This window comes from Pieris napi, chromosome 22 (assembly GCF_905475465.1).
Source record: "Pieris napi chromosome 22, ilPieNapi1.2, whole genome shotgun sequence".
NCBI classification, from domain to species: Eukaryota; Metazoa; Arthropoda; class Insecta; order Lepidoptera; family Pieridae; genus Pieris; species Pieris napi.
In genome coordinates this window covers 9,609,080-9,633,563 of record NC_062255.1, presented here as the reverse complement: position 1 = coordinate 9,633,563, position 24,484 = coordinate 9,609,080, and the positions used below count along the sequence as shown (strand labels likewise).

General features: G+C 34.9%; 1 protein-coding gene across 1 annotated transcript; it reads right to left on the bottom strand.

Moving 5' to 3' along the window:
* Nucleotides 1–282: 282 nt before the first annotated feature.
* LOC125060800 (frizzled-10) lies at nucleotides 283–21,843 on the bottom strand. The gene is made up of 2 exons (XM_047665878.1): nucleotides 21,518–21,843; nucleotides 283–1,839 (listed from the first exon to the last, which is right to left on the bottom strand). Exons 1-2 carry the CDS (start codon nucleotides 21,695–21,697, stop codon nucleotides 469–471), a joined length of 1,551 nt encoding a protein of 516 aa, XP_047521834.1. The 5' UTR covers nucleotides 21,698–21,843; the 3' UTR covers nucleotides 283–468.
* Between the last annotated feature and the right edge of the window lie 2,641 nt (nucleotides 21,844–24,484).

The following is a 24,484-nucleotide window of genomic DNA, read 5'->3' as shown; positions in this document are numbered from 1 at the left end:
ATGCTATACAAGACGACTTTGGTTTTTTCTCTTTGGAGTAGAGACTCTTGGGTCGTGGGGCTCAAATGTAGAGAAGCTATTTTATAATTTAAGTTGGCGCCTGGTACATACCGGTGAACAAAGACCGTACGAAAGTATCGCAATACATCGAGAAAGTTGCCAACATTAAAGGTACACTACCACAGGGATCAAACTTTTTAATTGTCTATTTATCAATTTATAATTAGGCTGTGTTATCTAGTTTTAAAATATCAGTACAAGAGAATAAATAAAACATCGGACTATGGTAAAAAATCAACAGTATATTATATAAAAATATCTTACATTATTTACACATTTGTACAATATCGAGAACGCCTTCACAGAAGGCAATTAGAGGCACTTTAATTACTACTTAAAACTAGGTTTGACTACATCCATGATGTGAATCAAAGGTATAATTGTCAAGGCACATATCAGAAAATTCAGTTACACTCTAGACACATGAAGGGGTCGTTTATAGTACGGATGATGAGTTCTTAGTAAGGGGGGGCTGCAGCAAGGTGCCTTACGTGGGGGGCATAGCGCTTTTTTCCATACCACGGCCGACTTCTTCGACCAAGCCCACGCTCCAGCTGCAATGCCACACGACAGCCATAAACAAACAGAGACTCCACTCGATCCAGCCGTTTCCTCTATATTGTCTGCTTCTAAAGCAGCAAAAAGCGCTAGCTTACTCTGTATTTCTCTATTTCGAGATTCAATGACTTTGACTCCGGTAGCAAAACCAGATAGTAATAAATAAAATAACCCTCCAGCTGCAGCGCGTATTGCTAACCTTCCAACACGCTTGGCCCCTCTTGAATCTAATGCTCTTCGTACTCTCATGATACCTGGACAGGCCCCAACGGCTAAGGCAACAGACGTCACTAATAAAGCACCCCTTGGCACCCCAATTAGCGCTGCAGCTGCGGCATCAGAAATCCCACACGTTCCAGTCAATTCATCAGCTGTAACCCTTCGCAGAGCTAAGGCCGCTGCCGTCCATGCACCAGCCCAACCCCACGCAACTGCATGTAAGTACGCTGCTGCGCGTTCCAATGCTTCTGTGGACCACTCACTGGCTGCTGTCAAGTACCAGGCAACACAGGCATTTGCAAACCAGGCATCAGCGGCTAGCGTGAAGTAGTACGTCAGTGAGAAGAATGCGACACACGTTGGTGACGCTAACCCGTCTACAGCTAGCGTAGATCCAGAACAAGAGACTAGCTTGGCTCCCAACCAGCTTCTGGCAACGTGAGCCAATGCAACGATAGCATGGCAAGCCGCCATCCACACAACAGGTCTCTCTGGGTAACGGAAACGTGATGGTTCAGCGCAGAAGGTTAATAAGGCAAATGCCGTGGAGAGCAGAGATAACCAAGCTAGTGTGCTCATCGATATTTCTGCGGTGCGTTTATCAATTTCTGTGTATTGCGCGTGTTGACCGCATGCGGGCCAACATTCTCCTGTGGGGGCTCTGGTATGGGCTGGAGGGCAGCCGTGTTCTCGGACCTCGTGTTCGTGAAATGGCCATCGTGGAGGTGGTGGAGGTTCTTGTTCCAATTCACTGGCATTTGGTGGTCTCATACACAACCGTCTATCAGGTCTAAGAGGAAACGCAGAGCAATCCAGCACGATGTTTGCAGGAAGGGTCTTTATTTGTTCCTTGCAGTCTTCGACGACTTTTTCGCAGACAGATCGACAGGCGCTGATTGAGCCCGACACGTCCTCAGAGCAAAGTGGGGCAAACGCTGAGCAGAGAAGAAATCTCGCGTGGACTGAACATTCGCTGGATAGGATTCCGGTGAACAAGGCCATCTGCAAGAAGAGAAAATATCCTTAAGAATATTGTTACATTTTAACCCAAGATTATAAAACACACTAAACTACTTTTAAAATTGTATTTTTTTACAAAGAAGTCCTTTAGCCATTATCATACTATAGTGACAATTAAAATGATAGGTATAAAAAATACTATATTATAACTACTGCAACATGACTACTTAATATAGCTGACGCTATCGCGCTAAGAATTCCTTTGAGGCTATGTGAAAAAGTAAACCTTTTAAGAAACCGTCACCGTTCAAATATCAAATGTTTATCCAAGCAAATAAATAATACAACTAAGTACCGGGAATCGGACAACTCAATGGATTACTTAAAGTAAACAAATGCCGCAATATTTGTTGTTACGTGCATGAGAAAATACACCTTATGAATATTAAATAAGACTCATTTCTGTCCAACAAAAATTGCGCTTTTACAAACGCTTTTGTAATGTCGATGAAAAACTAGCGTGTGACCATTAAGCGGAATTAATTATGAATTTTATATTGAGTATTATCTACTGTTTATGGCGAATACGAAAGCTAATAAATGTTTCAAACAAAACAAACTTCAGGGTAAAAAATTCATGAAATAATTAACGATTGAGATCTTATCGTGGAAATCGGTGTAATAAGACACTTAGGTATTTTATTAAGGCGTGTCGCTAGTTAAAGTAAGAACGCCATATTAGAATAAAAAATGCAAAAATTCAAGTTTTATCTAAATCAAACTTCCTCTTCATCTAAAGTGCCGACCATCGTAAACCTTTTCCGAGAGCAAACAGCCGCTGTTTGTTCACAATTGTCGACTTAAAAGTTTTACAAAAAAACGTTAAGAATGCTTCAATTGGAGTGCAGCCTACCGTTCTGTAATGGGATTTCTGAGTTTGTTATTTTGCTTAATCCGGAACGAAAATCAAGCTTTGAAACTTATACAATTTTTTTGTTCAGCGGATGACAATTATATTTTTTGGTAGTGTATTTTTTCTTTGGTGTTTTATAAAATGGTATACCGTTTCAATATCCATTAAACGAAGAGTTTTCTTAGAAATAGTGGCCCTGACCTATGCAAGACTTAATTCATATCACAAAAATAGTAGTTATAGTATGTACTTGTTTTTTAGTTTGGCAATAAATATATTATTATAATAATTTTATTATATAAGAGGTCCTTGGAAAATAATAAAATTATTTTTGTTTAAAATTTAGTGTCTCTCTCAACGAATTGAAAAAAATAAAGAACTAAATGAGGTTTCTATGGGGAGAATTTTAAAACCAATTATAAATTTATATCCAAAAAGTATTACATAAACAATTTCCTAGTTATTTGTCAGTCACAAAAACCGGCCATTACAGCGCAACTAATTACCTCAAGACTCTCCGAAACGTTTCCGAAAAACAAAGGACAACGAGTCCATTACTGTTTTTGTTTATCAGAAAAACGACGTGAAAATCTAATGGAAATAATTCATATGTGGCCTCCGTTTGGTAAATATGGCCCTTGATTCTGAGGAAAAGATCATTGGTTCGAGTAGCATCATACTTAAAGAACAAAAAGACCTCCGCCGTGGAACAGTCTGCTCCTAAGCATAATGCTGAAGGCCATTTTTTAAACTCATAATTTATTGACCAAAAAACATAAATTGGTTTCAATATAGTTTTATAATAGTTTCAATCATAGTTTTATAAAATACTCAAAAACATTATCAGACTACAAGTAAAGGAAATAATTATTAGTATAATTTAAAACCATATATATACACAGATTAATAAAAAAAATTACATTACACGAAAGCTTGTTTATAATGAAAAAAAAATTGTTACTTTTCATTCTTTTTTTATTATTGTTTTTTGTGTGTTATATTAGTAATAAATGTTATGTCTATGTCTAAAGAAACAGGGGGCAAAGGGACAGTAGCTCCCTCCCTCGGCGGACCTGATGTTAAGTGATACAGCCGTCCTCATACACACACATTGCCTCAGTAATCGCAAGTTTAAGTAATTTTAAGGATTGGTACGCACTGTTCTTAAAAGACCCTAAGTCGAATTGGTTCGGAAACACTTTTGTGGGCAGCTCCACATAGTGGTGCGCGGCAAAAACGCTCAGTTGTTGAACGAACGTCGAGCTGATATGGGTGGAATTTCGTATTCTGCCTTGTCATTGACGAAACTGCATGTATTACTACTCGAAAATATAATTTCACTGGGAATCAACCCTGAGATCTTTGAGTTATGTAAAGCTTGTTTTCTACAAAACAATGTCGTCTGCATAACTTATCAGCTTTGAAATCGGTTTAAACTGTTTAACTGAAACTCAAAAAACATCCGACCTTGCCTTTGTTCAAACCAACTGGTTTTTTGAAGGCACGTCGCACTTAAGAATTCGCCAAATAAAGCCTGAGAATTACAATTAATTAAGGAGCTTTTTGTAGGGTTTGTTTTAACTGCGTAGTATGTAGGAAATTAAAAACAAAACACACATTAACAAAGCATTTAGTACAGTTTACAGAAAGTGTCGAATGCTGTTCCTCACAGGCAAATTTGATTGTTGAGGCAATTCGAAAATTTATTAAAATTATTTGGAATTTGAATTTCAGTTTTTGATTGTTTTGTTTCAAAAATTCCTAGTGATTTCTTCCTAAAACATATATAAGTATTTTAAGTGAACTAAAAAGTAATGTATGTTACATATAGGGGGGGGGGGGGGCATAAGTATTTTAAAAAGGGTAATATGGGGTCTGTAAACATGGGACAAAAAACGTTGGGAAACTATACAGCAACCATAATGTATGGTAGATTTTGGTTTTAAGTAGAAAATGTATAAACTTAGTAGAACCCATGGTCCATTACATTTATATTATTTTTTTTTAAACTCATAATTTATTATCCAATAAAAATAAATTGTTTTCAATACATCAGTTTTATAAAATACAAAAACATTACAAGTAAAGGAAAGAATTATTAGTATAATTTAAAACCATATACACAGATTAATAAAAAAATTGACAACAAGCTTGTTTATAATGACAGTTATGCTTATGGCCGCCGAGCACAACAAAGGCGAGGGAACAACAAAAAATTAATTACTTTGATCTGAAAATAACTTCGGCTTCAGTTTGATGTTGTCACGGGACAGCGCACAGAATACTTGTTTCATATGTTCCGTTTAGATTTAACTTTGATACTGATAATTAATTAAGCCTCTACTAATGAAGTCTTTATACGTAATGTGTTTTATAACTAACTATATTAACTAAGGTTTTTCGAGTTACTTAAAAAAATATATTTACAGTATATGAACGTTGTCACGACATAACATGAAAACGGCTTGACCGATTAATCTGATTTTTTTTTATAATATTCCTTGAAGTACGAGGATGGTTCTTACGTAGAGAAAAATTTAAAAAAATTGAGTGAAAAAGTCTAAAAACAACACTTTTCTATATTGCCATACAAAATATTCGTAATAATACTTAAAAGTCAATTTGAACTTTAATACCATATCATAAAGTTCAAATGTTAGTGGAGGGGTTCCGGGAAGGTAAATTTTTATTTTTTGACATAATATATTTGTTTTCTTATTAACTTTCTTTTTTTTATTAAGCAGAATAAGTATTTAAAAAAAATAAAGAAGCGACTGTTAGGCGGTACGATGGTCGCCAGGCCAGCTAGTTATATATATATATATTACCTGACTGTACGAGCCAATATATTTTGCTCACACTGGCTTTCTTACTTTTATAAGCGTGGCAAATACCTAAATGGCGTATCTCATGGTGTTAGCCAGACTCAGGCACTCTCAAGCATTAACAGTATTTCATTAGCATTTAATTATTCTCTTACACGAGTTTTTATAGAGTACAAATAAAATCCTCTAATATTTAAAGCACCCCAATGTCCCAGGAACCGTACAGCATGCATTGCACTGTTAAACAATAAATTAAACTAATGTTCTATAATAAGACACGTGTTCACAGCAAGCGTGTCGCGATATCAAAATAATAATACAGATTTAAATAAGTCAATTTTTGGACTTCCTTTTTGCCGTAGTCTGCTTATTTCAAAACTTTTCCTACAGACCGCGCCTCTAACCATGATCAAAGTCAACTCAACGAATCTTAGAAATTATATAATAATAATAAAAGCTTTTATTGCTGCAATTACTTCTACATGTACGTAAAAATGTGAAGTACTAAAAAATTTACACTAAAAATAAATACTAATAAGTGCGAAGAGTAGCCCTATGTGGCTATTTAAAGCTAGAAGCAGAGAAGAGTGGAAGCCCTTAGAGGAGGCCTATGTCCAAGGACAAGCTGTATAGAAATTATATATTGTACTTTTAATACCGGAAGTGAGAAAAACTAAAACTTTATCAGTGGCGTTAACCCATGTTAATTAAAAACACGATTCCCAACTCGTAACATGCAATTGAACTTATCTCTGTTTTCGCGTCAATTACAGCTCTTTGATCGCGCCGGCGCAGCGACTTTGAAGTCGCGTCTATCTTATCAATCTATTGAAAGGCCACCAACCCATTATCTATTTATATCTTATCAATTCAACGTTTTATTGATTCCTTAGAATATTTATGTCAAAGATACCTTAATGTAATATCCGTGTAACATAGTATTTGCAATTTAAGAACGATAGTGTAAGTATATTTCTAATAAGGTTTATTCATGTTATGTAAAAACGTAGGAATCTATGGGAATTTACAAAGGAATGGCACTGGTAACATAACTAAATAATAATATAAATAAATAAATCAGTGGCGATACAACCTTTTTAGGTCTGGGCCTCAGATTTCTGTATCTGTTTCATAATTAATTGTCAATCTAATGGGCAAGTGATCAGCCCTGCCTGACAACGCCGTCGACTTTTTTGGGTCTAAGGCAAGCCGGTTTCCACACGATGTTTTCAACGTTCAAGCGAATGTTAAATGCACACATAGAAGGAAAACCCATTTGTGCACAGCAGCGAACCTACGACCTCAGGGATGAGAGTCGCATGCTGAAACCACTAGGCCAACACTGATCTGGTAACACAACTGCCGCTACAAATTCGAACCTTGGTTCTTGTATAAAAATTAAATTGAGAACTCGTTCTCTCTCACCATAGATTCGTTACGGCTAAAACAATAATCAAAGGCGAGCCAAACTGATTTATGTTGTAAACACGTTTGCAGCCAGATTGTATACAATGATCTTAATTCGCAACTGGCCAGGAAATAAGCTATTTTCGGCTTTATAATCGCTGGACGCTTTGATGTGGCGACTTTAATCCTACATTATTCAAACTAATTACGATCTACAATTTTGTAAATATCGTGTTCATACACATGTGTATGCTTAATATAAAGGATATAATTGCTAGGCCCGCGAAATATCGGGACTATTGAGATTTGAACACAAAGTTCTGCAATAGAAACATTTAAAAAAATGACAACAGAATTGTTAGAGCTTTTCATTTTTTTTAAGTAGCAGGGAAACGACAGGAGGCTCATCTGATGTTAATTGATACCACCGCCTATAGACACTCACATTGCCAGAGGGCTCGCAAGTGCGTTGTCGGCTTTTTAAGAATTGGTTCGGAAATACATCGGTGGCAAACTGTGCCTCATAGTAGTGTAGCGGCAAAAATTGCTTATCATTTTTGGATGGGTCTTTTGATGAGTATCCCATCGAACAGTTTCCTAAAGAAAGCTTGAAAGATTTATAATAACCCAAAAACCGCAAAACGCAAGCAAGCAAAACTATGTATCCTTTAAAAAAGGTTTGTATTACGACTGAAAAAAACGTATAACACTTTTGAAGTATCTAATACATAATTATAATGTTTTGATAGCCCTACGTTGATGGAGTTAAAATAAAGTTACAACGCAGCTGTTCATTACGCGTTTGATTTACGCCGAGATACGAAGGATCAAGAACACTTGCTCCATAAACTTTTTCGATTGAAAGCTTCCACGAGTTAATCAATTTGACGTCGGCGTTTATCTAAACAAAAGCTGCTTTGAATTTAGAAAATACGGAAAGAGGTTAAAGAATTGCAACAAGTGTTTCTTATAAAATTGTTAATTTTTACCTATTCCACTATGTTTAGGTCTAAGCTCTCAAAAATCATAATAATTAAGTTTATTTGCCTTTTCACAACATTGCATTTCACGGGTTTACATGCAGCAGGTAATGCCAACTTCATGACATGCTGGTGCCTATAATACGGCTATAGAAGTCATGTACGCACTCTTTAGAGAAATCATAATCTATAAACGTTTTAGTCTATGGTTTTGTCGGCCAGTCTATCCTCTATAAAGGTCTATTCATAAGAATTTACTTACCTACCTACGCGTATACTTGATTATACATTTATAAACGTTGTAAAGATGTATTCTCGTGAATGTAAAGCATGTTCCTGTTAATTAGACTTTTATGAGCATCGCGCAGAGCGATTTATTGCGTCGGTTTTATGGTAGGGCTTGGATACAAAGATATGAGGCCAGTACGACGTACCTTTTATCTAACGGAATGAAGCACTCCTGAAGATTGGCAAGGTTAATCAAGGGATGCTACTCTAGCTAAAATAACTGCACTGGGTAAAAGGTGGTTCCAAAAGCTGTTCAGAACACAAATAGAACGGAAAAAATGAAGAGCTTTCAAAGTTTTAGCCAACCTAATGTTTTAGCCACCCTTGATTGAAAAAATTACTACATCGACGACATTTTTCCACCTTTATATATAGATCAATATAGCCTGGCCATATGGCAAGGTGTACAGATCAGATAGACCGCCGAAGCTGGACGGGACCTCCAAGAAAAAGAAACGTCCACAAAAGCGATGGGCTGACGGATTCTGGGGAGCAATGGATGGAGGAAACTAAGATGACCCAAATGGAAAGTTTAGGAGGAGGCCTTTACTCAAAAGGGGTCCATACTGCAGAACACAAAGAAACGGAAATAACAATAACTAACGTTAAGAGTATAATAACAAAACTAAAACCCAGTTGATATATATAATTTATAACAGGCTTAATTATTATTATTGAAGTTATACTTCTTTTGGCGCGTTAGGGATAAATGATGACAGTAATTTTTTTCTATTGTTAGTGTCGTTGCTACAAGCGTATAATAAGGCGAACGATAAAATTTTGAAAAGATTTTTATCTTGTCACGCCAAAGAAGTATAACTTCTAACACGTGTACATAAGTACACACACGTTTTTTTTATTATTAATAATAATTTATTTCAAGAATATGGTACAAAAATGTGTAGGTAGGTACATATATAGTAATGAAAGATCATCAATCTTTGAAGATGTGCAATTAGAAGCATTATAATAATCACAGAGCTGTAATCAAGGTATATTAAACGCATAATCACAGCCGTATCGTATCCAATCGCTTCCTACAATCTTGACCTAAGAAAAGCCTATACAACGACCGATGACTATCATATATGGGACTCGGATGTACAGAACTTTAAACCTTATTACAAGGGACCAAAGTTGATATTAACAGTGTAAGGGTTGTTGATCAGATTGGTCACGAGTCGGCTTGTGATTATCAATTGGTTGCGGTCTGTCGAACCTGGTTGCTTTGTACTGCCGAAGCTTGGGCTATTTCGCTTTACCGTTGCTCTTTGCGTCTTAAAATGGTTAAATTCAAACACTTAATGTTAGATATGCATGATAGGCCTATGTCCAACGGTGGACAAACCAAAACCTGACAAGCAAATGATTATTCCTAAATGTTAAAGTCTATTTTACGTAATGTTAAAAGTTAATTTTTCAATTCAAAATCAATGAAAGATCTAATCTATTATAGTTGAGTTTTGGAAATAAAGGCTATTATTATTATTTAATATTAGATGTCGGCGCTGTAGAATGATAACTTCGTATGTCCAGAGAACCAAACATTACAGGAAATGAAAAAAAATTCATTTCCTCAATGTTTGTTAAAATGTTATTTTGTGTTTTTGTGCATAGTTTTAGATGGTAGAAAGGACTTAATAATTAATAACATAAATAAGAATGAAAATAAATGGTTTTATGACATGACGAGGTTATCATTTTACAGTGACGATGTGTCAAAAGAAATTTATAACGATTTTAGACTCGAGAATTTTTTTGGGAACATGCTCTTTGTTGCCACCGGCAGAAGGTTCAACTGATGTATAATGCTAGAGCACGATTGCGTTGTCGGCTTTTTTTAAAGTTTTTATTTAGTTCTAATTTACATTAATGTATAACTCAGGCCTACTTACAGCATATGCGACTTCTATCAACAATACTGAATACTTTATTATACTAGCTGACCCGGCAAACGTAGTATTGCTGCCATGTAGCAAACATTTTTTGAGTTCTATAAATGTTTGCTACAGGGCAATACATACTACGTTTGTATGCTATATCATAAAAAAATAAAAACAAAAAGTTTTGTCAAAAAATAAAAAAATTAGGGGTAAATAACCCTTAACAATTAAGGGGATGAAAAATAGATGATTTTCAGACTTACTAAATATGTATATAAAATTTCATAAGAATCGGTCAAGCCGTTTCGGAGGACTATGGGAACGAGCATTGTGACACGAGAATTTTATATTTACAATGTAAGGAATATAGGTTATCTCGCTATGCCTCCGATATGTAGGATCTCATGACATTCCAATGACTTTACGAGTAATAAAAAGTAATTCGGTAGTAAAACTATGGGATGTCAACACGCCCGTTATCAGTTGATAACATGGCGCCATCCGCTCCTGTTTAATTGTCTCTGTTTAGTTTTAATGTTCTCATGTCGTAAACATGGTTAAGAAAGTTTGAGTGATGAACTCAAAAATGAGAGCTTGAGTAATAGACGAAAATTCAATATTTTTTTAGTAGATGTAAAGTTTTTCATCCCACGAATAATAGCGAACAGCTTTTGTTCTGAAGCACTTTGACTCCCGAACTAAGTTTATTAAGATTTAACAGGTTAACTGAAGTTAACAGCTGTTATATAACACAAATATATAGTATTTACAATATTATTATCCTACATAGTAATAATAAATAAAAGTTATACTTCTTTGGCGTAACAAGATAAAAATATTTTCTAACATTTTATTCTACGTTTGTAGAAAAAACTACACTAACAATAGAAAAAAATAAAATGTTTACTATAGCTAACTTCAGGGTGTCGGTTTTTTGTGACAGTGTACGGGTGTCGGTGATTTGTGGCGGTTTGCGCGTACGTAAAAATTTACTCTCATCATTTTACACTACGCGTCAAAAGAACTTAACTCAAAAAACTTCAAAAACTTTAAACAAATTTAAAAAGTTTCCTCCCTGTGACAGTTAAATACCTTTAACCCTTTTTCTTCTCTATCGATCGGATTGGAAGCTAAACATGTCTACCCTTCGCAGAAAGTAAGTGTTTTAAACTAGTCAAAATCTGTTATAACGACATCGAAGGGACTACTCATATTCGGTCGTAAAAACCGATAGTCGTAACAGCCGATGACGTTGTTATTAAGAAACTAATACAATAGAATTCAGCGGGACCTTTGATTTTGGTCAATATAACCGGTATGTTGTTCTAAATTATGTTGTCGTAAACGGTTTTGACTGTTTAAATAAATGCATACGTTTCTCAATCACTCCAATTATTAAGGTTAAAATTCCTATTGCATACATATGTCGGAAGATGTATGTAGATTATAGTATATGAATAAGAGATTCATGTTAGCGCAATGAGGCGGTAAGAGCATGCTTCGTCAATTCCTTCACCCGTGAGCGATTTGCTCGTTCAAGCATATCTACTGAAGCTGATATGTCTAAGCTATCATCGATACAGGTTATATGCTATTTATATTAGCATAATTCAAATTAACTGACTGAATTGAAAATGTACAGGACACATTATGAGAGGAGACAAAGATAAATGGACGAAAAAGCGATGGAATGGCTACCTCACTATGACAAATAAAAAGATGGGAAGATGATATAAGTAGCTGGCCCTATGTGGCTACGCAAAGCTAGACAGCGAGAGGAGTGGAAGCTCTTAGAGGAGGTATATGTCCAATGACAAGCTGTATAACAGAAATTAACCGGCTTGCCGATTAGTTTTTAGTTTTTACAGTACTTTACATTTTTATATACCTACTATGATTTTGAGAAAAGGCTATTATTATTATTATTCAAATTAACAAACGAATGACCCACAGTTTAAAATGACAGATGTCACAAGAGTATTATTTATTTAGGTTAGAAGTTAGAAGTTAATTTGCTGTATAACACATAATATTTTTCATTTTATAATATGCATAGTCTTAATTATGAAAACAACTATGTATCACGTTTATTTGATTGACAACACGACGATGGCCGATATGTCCGTCATTTCCCAATGTATAAGGTTTTGACGCGCACTATGTGGAACCAGCTGCCCACTGAAGTATTTCCGAACCAATTCGCACCCAAAGCCCTCTGGCATTGGCACTTAACATCAGGTAAGCCAATCTAAAGAGGTAGCTTTGCCATCGGTAAAGTTATACTGCTACAGGGACCAAACTTTTTAAATTTGTTTTAATTTTCTTTTAATTATTTTTATGATTACTTAGTTGGTTAAGAAAATTGTAAATACTGTATATTTGATTGTAATGATTACTAATAAAAGTTCGTTAATAACACAAATTTAACTTTGTGTGTCAGTTATTGTAACTTGGCTCCGAGATTTTATTGAGTTTATCTAGATTTATGTAAAGTTTACGATTATATAAGTTCAGCGGTAATTACACAACATGTGTGAAATTTCGTCAAGTGTTAAAATCTTAGGAATGCTAACTAGCTAAATACAAGTCTATGTTTACTTATACAATAATATTCTAACGGTACAAAACTCTAAAAACTAAAGCTTTTATGTTTAACTGCTTGAGAAAATCGCTGTTATATTAGTTTCGTTGTCGAACGATTATTTATATTTAATTTAATTATGTCGGAGATCCTCTGACCTCTGAGCTGAAACAAAAGCTAATTCAATTTGGATTCTTGGGCCGTGAGGTTCGAATGCACAGGCGCTAATTAAAGATTTATGTTGGCGCCTGGTAACTGGCGACCCCAGAGCTGGTGCGTTCCTCGCTCAACGAATAAGTATCGCAATACAGCGAGGAAAAGTCAGCATTAAAGGTACACTGCCACAAGGACGAAAATTTATAAATTTGTTTTATTTTCTATTTATCAATGTTTAATTATTATTACTATGTATATTCAATTTGAATATATATATTTAACGTGAACCTTGAGCAAGTCATAATGTATCAATGTTTTGTCTTTTATTTGTTTATTTATATACACTTCGTTACCTTACAAAAACATACATACAAAAACCAGGTTACGTAAGTTATTAGGCAACGGGCGGCCTTATCGCTAATAATCGATTTCTTCCAGGTAACCCTAATATGGAACAATAAAAAAAATACCTACAGAGGGTAAAGTACAAGAACTGTATAAATAATTACCAAAAATTAAACTCAAAATAACTTATAACTAAATAAAGCTAATTTAATGGTTAATTGAGTCACAATTAATATATATAAGTAGCTGATTACGAAGCAGAAGAAAAATTATAAAAAGAAGATTCTTAAACAAATCTCTAAGTATTTTATTCATTTTCATAATGCGATTAGTGTGGACAAAACACAAGTTGTATAATATATGTAATAGTGAATTCATGTAATATGTTTAAGTGGTTCATAAATCAGTGATTTCTAACGAGGTCTTGTTACTTTCACTTTAATAATTAAACTTAATCAAGATTGGAAGAAATGAAAGTTCAGTTGTAAATGTCAAGTCACGAATTTTTTGGTCTACGCCATAATCATTGAAGAACCTCTTAATTTGACCTGAAATTGGAATACTATTACTCTTTATATCCAAATTTATAGATTACCATTTGATTCACTGTGTGCTTTTTATGTTTTTATTAATGACATATTACCTTACAAATTATTGTAAACTTTTTGGGGTATATTTAAAAATATGTGTATGAGAAATGGTTTTTATTTATTTTTTATAAATAAATTAAAAAAAACTTTCAACTTTATGCAGACTAACTAGAATTTGCTTCGTCACACTGAATAAGAAATGGCGAAACATCGTAACATTATTACAATTTAAACGTCTGTGATTGTAAATAGAGCAATGTTGTCCTAGTGGCATCAGCGATTCTCATCCCTGAGGTCGTAGGTTCGATACCCGGCTATGCACCAATGGATATTCTATGCTCAAACGGTGAAGGAAAACATCGTGAGGAAACCGGCTTGCCGTAGACCCAAAAATCGACGGCGTGTGTCAGGCACAGAAGGCTGTAGAATAATCTATTAGATTGACAAATGATTATGAAATAGATACAAAAATCTGATGCCCAGACCTAAATAGGTTGTAGCGCCACTGATTTATTTATTTATTTAATAGTAAAGGATAGTTCGGTTGACGGTTAAATTTTGATAGTGGATTTACATGTTATTGAACCGATCGTAGAACGTAACTATATCTAACTATATATAACCACGCTTATAATTATAGTATTAAAGCTATTACCATATAAAATCCCATTAAAACGTCCGCGCTGTCAAATCGTAAGCCCGCTATGGCAATTGCTTTTGCGGACAATTCGACCATTCATGCGTATTCCTTGCCGACCGTTTGCGGTATAATTGACAAGGTAAGTCGGTGAAATATTCCTTAAAGAAAAATCTTTAAACACTTTGTGAAGTACGGAGTTGGTACGTATTTATAGGCAAAATGTAATAAAAATGTTTAATAAAAATAGTTAAGGGAGCGTTCAAAATTACGCAATTTTTGGAGATTATTGAAATGAAGATTATGAAACAATTCGACTTAGGGTCCTTCAAGAAATTCGTTTGCCTCCTATTATATAAAAAACACTATTACGATATAACTCCAATCCTTTAAACATCTGCAAGCAGCGGTTAAGTCTAGCACCTGCTGGAAAAACATGATATTGGCGACAGTGACAAGGAATATAAATACTAACTCGTACAGACAACTATCATTATATATTTTTTTATACAGAACTGAACAGAAGTTTAGCCCCAAAACCACTTGATAAGTGAGATGTGGCTTGGCTTGGCCTGTCCAGATCTATTTAACCGCCGCTAAAATGAACCTATATTATAGTGTCTAGGAGTTCCAATACTTTGCTGTTACAAGATACGACGAAGCAAATCGTGCAGTGCCTGGCACCTGGGGATGTCAACAATGGCCTGAAACACCAGAGTGTTTTTAGTAGAACGTTGTGTGAAAGGAGATGACGGTATCTGTGATTGTGTATATCATATGTTGTAAGTGTTTATATATTTAAATAAAACGCGATTCACATAACTCAATACTGTCAAGTGCTTTCATTGTAGTCAACGAGACTGTCATAATTCTCGTTTAATTGTAAAGAAGTTTTATATAAAACAAAACATTTATTTTAAATTCATCAAATACCTGCGCCTCTTTAGCGTAGCGTAACGAACGCAAGAGATTTGTAAAGTAAAATATATCTTTTATCGTGCGAATTTATATCATAACTGTCAAATGGGATTTTATTCGTTTCGCTTCTATTTCAAAAGAAATTCCCTGAATAGATTTGTAACGGACCTCATTGCAAGGACAGAGTATAGATAGAATGTCTATGGACATAATGTCTATGGAAATAACGTTCTATGGATTATTGTCGAGATCGAAGCGTGTCGGATTGGGATGCATCGAGCTGTATCTTTTTAATTGGGCTGCATTCCGATGCCTCCCACCGAGAAAAGTTGTGGTTGCACATGGCTTAGTATTTATTATTGTTCCTTTGTAATCTCTGGTAATAATAATATAAAATAACGTAACGTTCAGTTTTGAGGTACAAAATTATATACATATTAATAACAAAATTTAAAATTTGTTTGTTATTACTGTTGCCCCTTCTATAACACATTAGATTGGTTCCGCGTTATAGGAAACGCGTTGTAGGAGTATTCTCGCATAACGCGCTTATGTGACACCATATAACGCATTATGATTTATGTAGGTACAATTGATTCAGGTTAATTAACGTTACAAATCATTATAAATGTCACAGTACAGAAATATAACGTGTAAATCCGCACGTAATATAGGGGAATACCTGTGTTATACGAGGGACTTAAATCGCGTAATATGAAAATGCGTTATAAGAGTACAGTGTTATAAGGGGGCTTACTGTATTTTTATATTCATTAAACAATTGAAGCGACAGATACAAGACTAGGTCTCATGTTTTTAAACTAAAATATGCATTTTTAATAAGCGGATTTTTGTAAATGATACTTTATTATACGCTTAAAATAGTACCAGGTGTGTCGGCAGCTTATTTATTTATAGCTTACGTATAAGCCTTATGTAATGAGCATAGATGAATTTATTTATAATGACTGGTGTTTAATATATTGCGATCGGTCTTTAGAAAGTTCATTGGCAAAATTATTTGTGGTAGCGGAGTCACAGTGTATATTCAAAATGGAGTTACTCTTTCGGCACAGGCTATATATGACGACGAAATCACTTGCAAGAAACCTTTTTGTAATGTGAATTGATAATAGATTTTGTGAGAGATTCAGATCAAAACATAAGATTCAAACTCTATAAAATTTTGACAAACGGAAGCGCTAAGTGTACTTAGTAATTAATCTTGTGGTAGCTTCGCTCGATTCCTGAACGATTGTTTCGGTTTGGAACGCGCGGATTTAATAGAAAACACTTTGCAAGACAACTTCCTTTACCTGACGTTTATATAATAAATTCGTTATCATCGAAGTTCCGGTTCCCAAATTAAACCGTCAGATTAAAATCACGATCCGTAATTAATTTCAATCAACAATGATTTATCCTTGAGGGCTGCGCAAAAAAATCTTTACCTTAAGTTGAGGTCGACGCACGCGCTCGCTTTGATCGCGCCGCGCCATTTATAACCTATCGGCTTTAATCAAGTATTTTACGTTTATCATTCTTAGGCAGGTGGTAAGGTTTGAGGGATTAATACAATTATTTATTAAACTGATTATTGCTAAAGGTATAGCTTAAAAAAAAGGTATAGCCTTTTTGTAAAAAATACAAATTTTCCGCTGCAGTGTTGGTCTAGTGGCTTCAGCGTGCGACTCTCATACCCGAGGTCGGAGGTTCGGTCCCCGGCTTTCTATGTGCGCATTTAACATTCGCTCGAATAGTGAAGTAAAACATCGTGAGGAAACCGGCGGAATTTAGACACAAAAAGTCGGCGTGTGTCAGGCACAGGAGGCTGATCACTTGCCTGTTACATTGACAAATACTAAATGAAAAACAGATGTAAAATCTGAGGCCGAAACCTATCCTAATATATATCTAATTTATTAAGCATTAATTTGTACCTTAGTACCACAACCATTTTACTGTCAATATGCATAAGCGTATTAACCATGAATTACAAACTATAAAATGTTTTATGGTAATAATTAATCCAATTCACGGTACAAAACCGGTTCAAGAAAACTTAGCACTTTTTTCAAAGGTTTGTGCGGCCTCCTACCTGCCGCAATTAGGGAGGGCAATTTGTTCCCGTCCCCGTTTTTGTGGCGCCGCCGTTGCCTTGAAGCCCGCGGTGTCGATTTGGACTTGATGGTAGATATTAGATTTTGATTTATAACAAGACAAAATTCGGAATCATTCTTAGAAAACTTTCTTTTATAAATGAAGTTCAAAAATTTAGGTATATAATCAAAAGCTTTGGTTTTGGATGATATATATATATGTTAACGTAAAATTGTAAAAACCGTTAGATTGTAATCTATCGGTTATCGGTTATCGGTATTCGGTAGATTGTACTACACTAACTTAGTTATCATTCAAACTTCTTTGGTCAATTACAGATTAATTTTACTTCCCAACAATTTCATATAACTACCGAATAATAATACGTTAAATTGCAAGCAGTATGTTGAGTTGACAATCTTTCGACAGTTTACAATCTCGCGAGATAGATTACAATCTAACGGTTTTTACAATTTTACGGTGACACATATACCACGTAGATCAGAGAAATAATAATGTCTTTAAAAAAATCAATGGAACAATGGAAAATTTTCTTTTTTAATGGAAGTTTCAATGTTTAGGTATTTCATAAAAAGCTCTGGTTTTGAAAGCTTGGATAATATTATATACCTGATCTGCCACTGTGGTTTTGTGGTCTTGGGACACAGTGTAAAAATCTGGAGTCCATGAGTTCGATCTGAGAAATAATAATGTATTAAGACTTTTCAATGGAACACAGGCGGCTGCCCCATGCCCCATTGGCGTTTGACTTTGGTTGGTTTTTTTTATTATCATAGACAAAATTTGTTAATAACTTTCTTTTGTGATGGTAACACTGGGCTTTGTGAAATTATCCTCGCATACCTGCGCTAATGATAGGGTGCTTTTACACCGAAATAACACCTCGTACAAAAAATGAGTAATTTAGGCCAAAGAAGCCGCTTCAGGAAACAAGTTATCAAATATATTATGTTATCTGTATATTGTTTTATTACGCAACGATTTGTTTATTTTTTTATTTAAATTATCGTCTGTGGCGATTGTTGATTGCCGATATTTTTAAAAACTTGATTAATTATTTCTAAATGAGTTGGTATAAATAATTAGAGATTGTACTGTCTATGGTATCGTGAGGCAACCGGCATAGACTACAAAATTTATGATGTGTTCATAAAAGGTTGATACAGAAATCTGTGGCCGAGTCCAAAAGAGGTTTTAGCGCTACATAATATTGATTATTTCTAAAGTTTTCTAAGTAGTTCTTCTGTTATATTTGTATATTAAATTATATTAAATACTCATAACAAAATTCTAAAATCTTATAGGTGAATGAACTAACATGGGATGAGATTCGTGAATGGGACGGCCCCATAAAGCAAGATAGAGGTCAGATAATGTTCTTAAAACTGAATTCGACCCAACCCGGAAATCTTAAGGCTTGTTATTTCCTTAACAATAGATGTTTCTTGTTTGTGAGATAAAAATAGGATTATGGAAAAAACGTGTCGATGCCAGATAAGCGTTTTTGCAAAACATGTTAAAATTCGACATAGCTGCATTTCGACAACTTTATTTTAACCTGAGAAAATTAATCAGTGTCAATTGTCAAACGTTCATTGACCTCAGCTTTGATAAATTTCAAAACAATACTTTTCAGTTGAGCACAGAGCAAGTAACATCATAATGTTATGACAGATGTAATGTTGTATAAAAAATTTTGTCTCTGTGTTGTAACGTTTTCGTTTCGTTTTTAATGGTATTTTTTTAACTCTTTAGTTTATTAGGAATTTTAATTTGTACTGTGGTACTCTTCAGGCAAGGTTAAACCCTTTGACACTAAAAATTAACATAACGTCTTGGCTCCGTGTACTTGTTTATAAAAACGTCCCTTTGAAGCCGCCGATAACGATAAATATCGCCACTTACGAGCCGATAACACTTATAAATAAAAATAAATTGCTGATCTTTAGGTAAAGAGACCGCTATCGTACTGATACGGCGCGTAAAATATTAAACTACACGTTACCGAAGAATCAGATACGCTTTAAAAAAATATGTTTGTATCGCGTAATGTAATAGATAAATTCGCGGGAAAATTCGTGCGATTATAAAGATTACTATTATTTTGTATTACTTTCCCTTTCACTGTTGACATGTTTTATGTGCTTTGCTTTGTTCCATAATCTATTTATTTTGTCACAGGTTGCCTGGAAGAGATCGCTCGAAAGCGTGAGGCCAGTTGCCCTCATTTTTATTGTATTGTATGTCTGTATTACATAAACGAAGTGATAATGAATTAAGAAAGTTAGTAACTATCACATTATTAATGGAAAAAAAATGTTTTTTAACTGTCAACACTGATTAGGTTATGACGAATTGTGTATTATTGAGTCTTGAACGAGTTTATTGTAACGTAAACACGCTACTTTTATAACGCATTTTCTTATTACGCGATTTCAAGAGTTTTCCCCATATAACGCGTGGATTTTACACGTTATATTACTGTACTGTGAAATTTACAATGATTTGTACGTACATATTTACGCTTACGCGTACGCTTTTAACTATTACATCCATTTTAAGGAGAAAAGTTAAATGTGAATCATTTGTACATAACGCGTTATATAAGGTCATACAAGGGCGTTATGCGAGAATCGTACAATGTGTTTCCTATAACGCGGATGTGTGTGTGTGTGTGTATATAGTGACTATTGACCTTTGAGAAAAACCTTCACACTAAGCCCTTTCACGTCGTAATAGTTCCTATAATCCTTATTAGGTTCGGCCGTTAGAATACACGACGCCACAAGTACGTACACAATTATTCATGTTTTTTAATAACTTTTAATTGTAGGAATGCATAACAACCCCTTTATTTATTATTGCTTAACATATATACAGTAAATACGTAATAAAGAGTTGAAAAGAAATACAATTCTTAAAACAAATCAAAAACGTTTATAGCAAACACAGATCAAAAATTCAACTAATACGTGTATATATTACATGTATCTAGCTAAAAATACCTTTTAAAATTGATGAAAGATCAAACACGAACTCTGGGTCGGATTTTCTACTACCTCTTTAAATAAACTGTTTTGTAAATAGAGTAACTAATAGACTCTTGCCGGCAGAACCTAAATAAATAAAATAAATCAGTGGCGCTATAACCATAGCTGGGACTCAAATTTCTGTATCATCACCATTTGTCTAAAAGGCAAGTAGGTGATCTGCCTCCTGTGCGTGACACGATTCACCGTTCGCCAATGTTAAATGCGCACATTAAAAGAAAGTCCATTATTGCACTTTGAACCTACGACCTCAGAGATGAATCGCATGCTGAAGCCACTAGGCCAACACTGCCGGTCACTAGACGGTTCAAAAAACGCTTTCAAAGTTCTTTGTAATTCGTACGTACATTTCTGCAAACCAGTCTTGATTCTTACGAACGCTTTGATCTGCCGCGAGATAAACGATAAATCTTTATATCGTTACAGGTTTTAATTGAACCGCTTTAAGCTTTTGATGTTTTAATGTTATTAAAATACGCATTCAATTTTTTTTGGAATTACTTCTTAGTTAAGATCAAGAATGGAAACTGATTGACTTTTGAGGTCCAGTAAATGTTTAATCTTTACTGAATCAAAGTTCAAAACCTCATTGTTTTACGTAATTTATTGTTTGAATATGAATTTAATCCAAGGGGTGGTAATAAAACTACTAGAGTACAAAAGTTGCGAGAATTTATGTAACCTATTGTAGAGAGAATTGGAAGTCCTGACAGCCCTAAATCGTGTTAACGTTCACGATATCAGTTTTACAAGCAATAAAATGCATTTATCTTTGTTCATCTCTCACCCCTTGAAAGCTATAAACAAAATTTACTAACCCTAATTTATTATAAAAATACTACTTTACGAACTATTGTAGCCTGTTCTCCCTTATATTATATAATAATGGTATTTGAAAGATGTATAAGGACGTTGTTATGTAAAAAATTAATAGTTTATTAGTAGTTATTTAAAAATATTTATATTTTCTAATTGCTATTCACTGATAACAAGATAAACAGTGTGTAAGACGTTAAAAGTCCTTACCGCTTCCTCTGCCTCCTTTTGATCCCTGTGTCCCATAAGGTTAGGCATAGCTGTCCAGTTGTACCGCAGATCCTGGCATTGTGACAGCTTGATTCTCTCACATTTCCCACCATCGGCATCCTCCTGATCAGCAGCAACCAACCAGGATAGGAGTAAAACACAAAAAATCCGGGCCATCATAACACAAAAATGAAACTTAATAAAATGTTGTTTTGATTCATATTCATTCAACTCAGTCACAAAAACACTTATCACACGTAAAAGTTAGTAACAATCGAAAACGCGTCCTATCTCGACAAGTGTTCGAAGTGGACTGATTCAAATTTCGAACGCGGCTTCGTCAAAGGAAAACCGAAACCGGTTGGCTGGGCAATTCAGCCGCTCCACAAGCTCTCAACATGCATAAGTTTCGATAAAAAAACTACCCGTAATCTAAACAGGGCATTATTGCCCAAAAAAGCGTCGGTTAATTTATTCGATTCGACACCATCAGGAATAACTAATTTGATAATTCATCAAAATATTTAAATTAAATTATAAAAAATAAATCAGTGGCGCTACAAACTTTTTAGGTCTGGGCCTCAGACTGAATCTGTTTCATGATATTCAATCTAATAGGCAAGTAACACCCTCCTGTACACACGCTTTTTTTTGGGTCTAAGGCAAGCCGGTTTCCTCAAGTTTTCCTTTACCGTTCGAGCGAATGTTAAATGCGCATATAGTCCATTGGTGCATAGCCGGGGATCGAACGACCTCATGAATGCGACTCGCACGCTGAAGCCACTAGGCCAACACTACATGGCCAATTTATTGTTTACGTACATAACTTTTATCATATATATTTATAGCATTATGCCTCCCATTTATGCAAGAATCATTCAGTCCATCAGACTGCTATTTTATCTTTATGCCATATGAAGTAGAATACACAATTAGGCCCCTTCATTACATCACTTCAATAACACCTTTACAATACAAAAGACGTTGTCAAAAACGTTTTTATTCCCCATAGAATAAGGTCGATAGTGGTTTCAGAAAATTGTATATCTTTCTCCCATATAACCATTGTAAGTGGACCCCTGAAGGGAACTGGAGTTGTTTAATGTTGAAAGGTATAGGGGGGCCACTGTATAGTGAACGAGCGACTGAATAGTTGCATTGTCAGAGCGGGATGGCAGTCAAAGGCGCCGCCAGCGCGTACGCAGCCCGGACGAGAGCGGAATGCCTAATTAAGAACGCATGCGTGGACTGTGGGTTGTGGTGCAAGAATTTTTTTTTAATTATTGGTGGTTTTATAGCAATTTGTTAAAAATAATTATATTTTTTACAAACTATTATTAAACGATTATGACCATTTATAATCCTATAAGAATTAAATATTCGTTAGTCTAGAAAATTAATTATTTAAAAAAAGAAAATTAAAGTCCTTGTATAATTGTATCGCCACCAGCACCACCGCAGCTAGCCATTGAGCCAAATTACGTCGAGTTAGATTACGAGCGAGCCAATTGTCAAACGGCCGGTAAAGCTCCGGCGAATCTGGTAATATGTCAAATGAGGGGGATGTCATTGTTTATGAAAAACATTGTTATGTCTGTTTTAAACAATGCATGAAACATCTTACAGAGCTTGCGCATACGCATATCGGATATTCATACAGGTATTTATATTTTAAAAGGAAAGGACCAAGGGAAGAAGGAAAAGAGGACGTCCTAAAAAAAGGAAGATAAAAAAAAACGTTAGCAGGAAGCGAAAGCAAGAAGAAAGCCATAGGTGGAGAAATTTGGAAAAAAGCTGGAGGAGTATTTTACCCGTGAAGGGATTCCGATCAATGGTTCTGAAGATAGTTCAACATTTCTAAAGATTGGAAATAAAGTGGTTTGTTGGTGGATTTGTGGGGTTTCAGTGGGTTCGTGTACAGCAGCGAGTCCCACATAAATGATAACAAGAACACACGCATCTTAGACTAATAAATTTGTATATATTTATTTTTGTATCTTATAACTATATATAAATAACATGTGGATAAATAAAGGCTTATCATTATAAGGTTCCAAATGTTTTGACTTAGACCACAATACAAGTACACAGGGTAGAGAATCCTAATTAAAACGTCAGATATGGGCTGGTCGGCGGCGCGCGATTGATTGCCATGCAAATGTTGGCAGGAAGTGCCTACTGAATTACAATACGCTAATGTAACCAAAACGATAACACACAACATCGATCACTGCGCCAGCGTTTTATCGAGCACATTATAAATACAACAGCGGTCACGCAATTTATGATGACGCGTTTTCTATTTCGAACTCTGCTTTCTTCCCTAGACCGTATAATATTTAAGGCCCTATCCCAGCACGAATTGCTGTGTCAGTGTCTCGGGGTGGACTGCGGGGCGCAGTGGAGGGCTGGAGCACTGAGGCGCGCCGGCCCGTAATAACAATTAGTTATGCAAAGCATTCAATTAATGTAATTTTATAAAAAAAAAACTGAAATGGATTACTTGGCTTGCGATAAAATATATCGTGTAAATTTCCAAATCATATTCCATATACATTTTCGTCATAAAATGAATTCAAAGTGTCAAAAATTGGCTATGTTTGGATTTTTTTTCTATCAAGCAAAGTTATTTAAATCGTGTATCGATCTTTCAAAATGGAAACATAAACTACTCAACTCCACAATATATTTTTTCCATTCTCCCTACTTCAAGAAATGTTGACGAAAAATGGAAAGAAACAATGTCCTTATTTGGAGTTAGGCGACCATATATATCCAGTTCTGTATAATATTTATCAGAAGGAGGCAAGTCCTTCTTTCTGAGTCAAGCTCCTCCGCCAGCAGTCACCGATTCCACTTATGATTAACAGGTTTGGGAAGGCAGAGATGTACATAGTTTATTGTGGAATGTAAGTTATATAAATATGTATGTAAGGAATAATTATAATAAAGTCACAACCGTTTGTG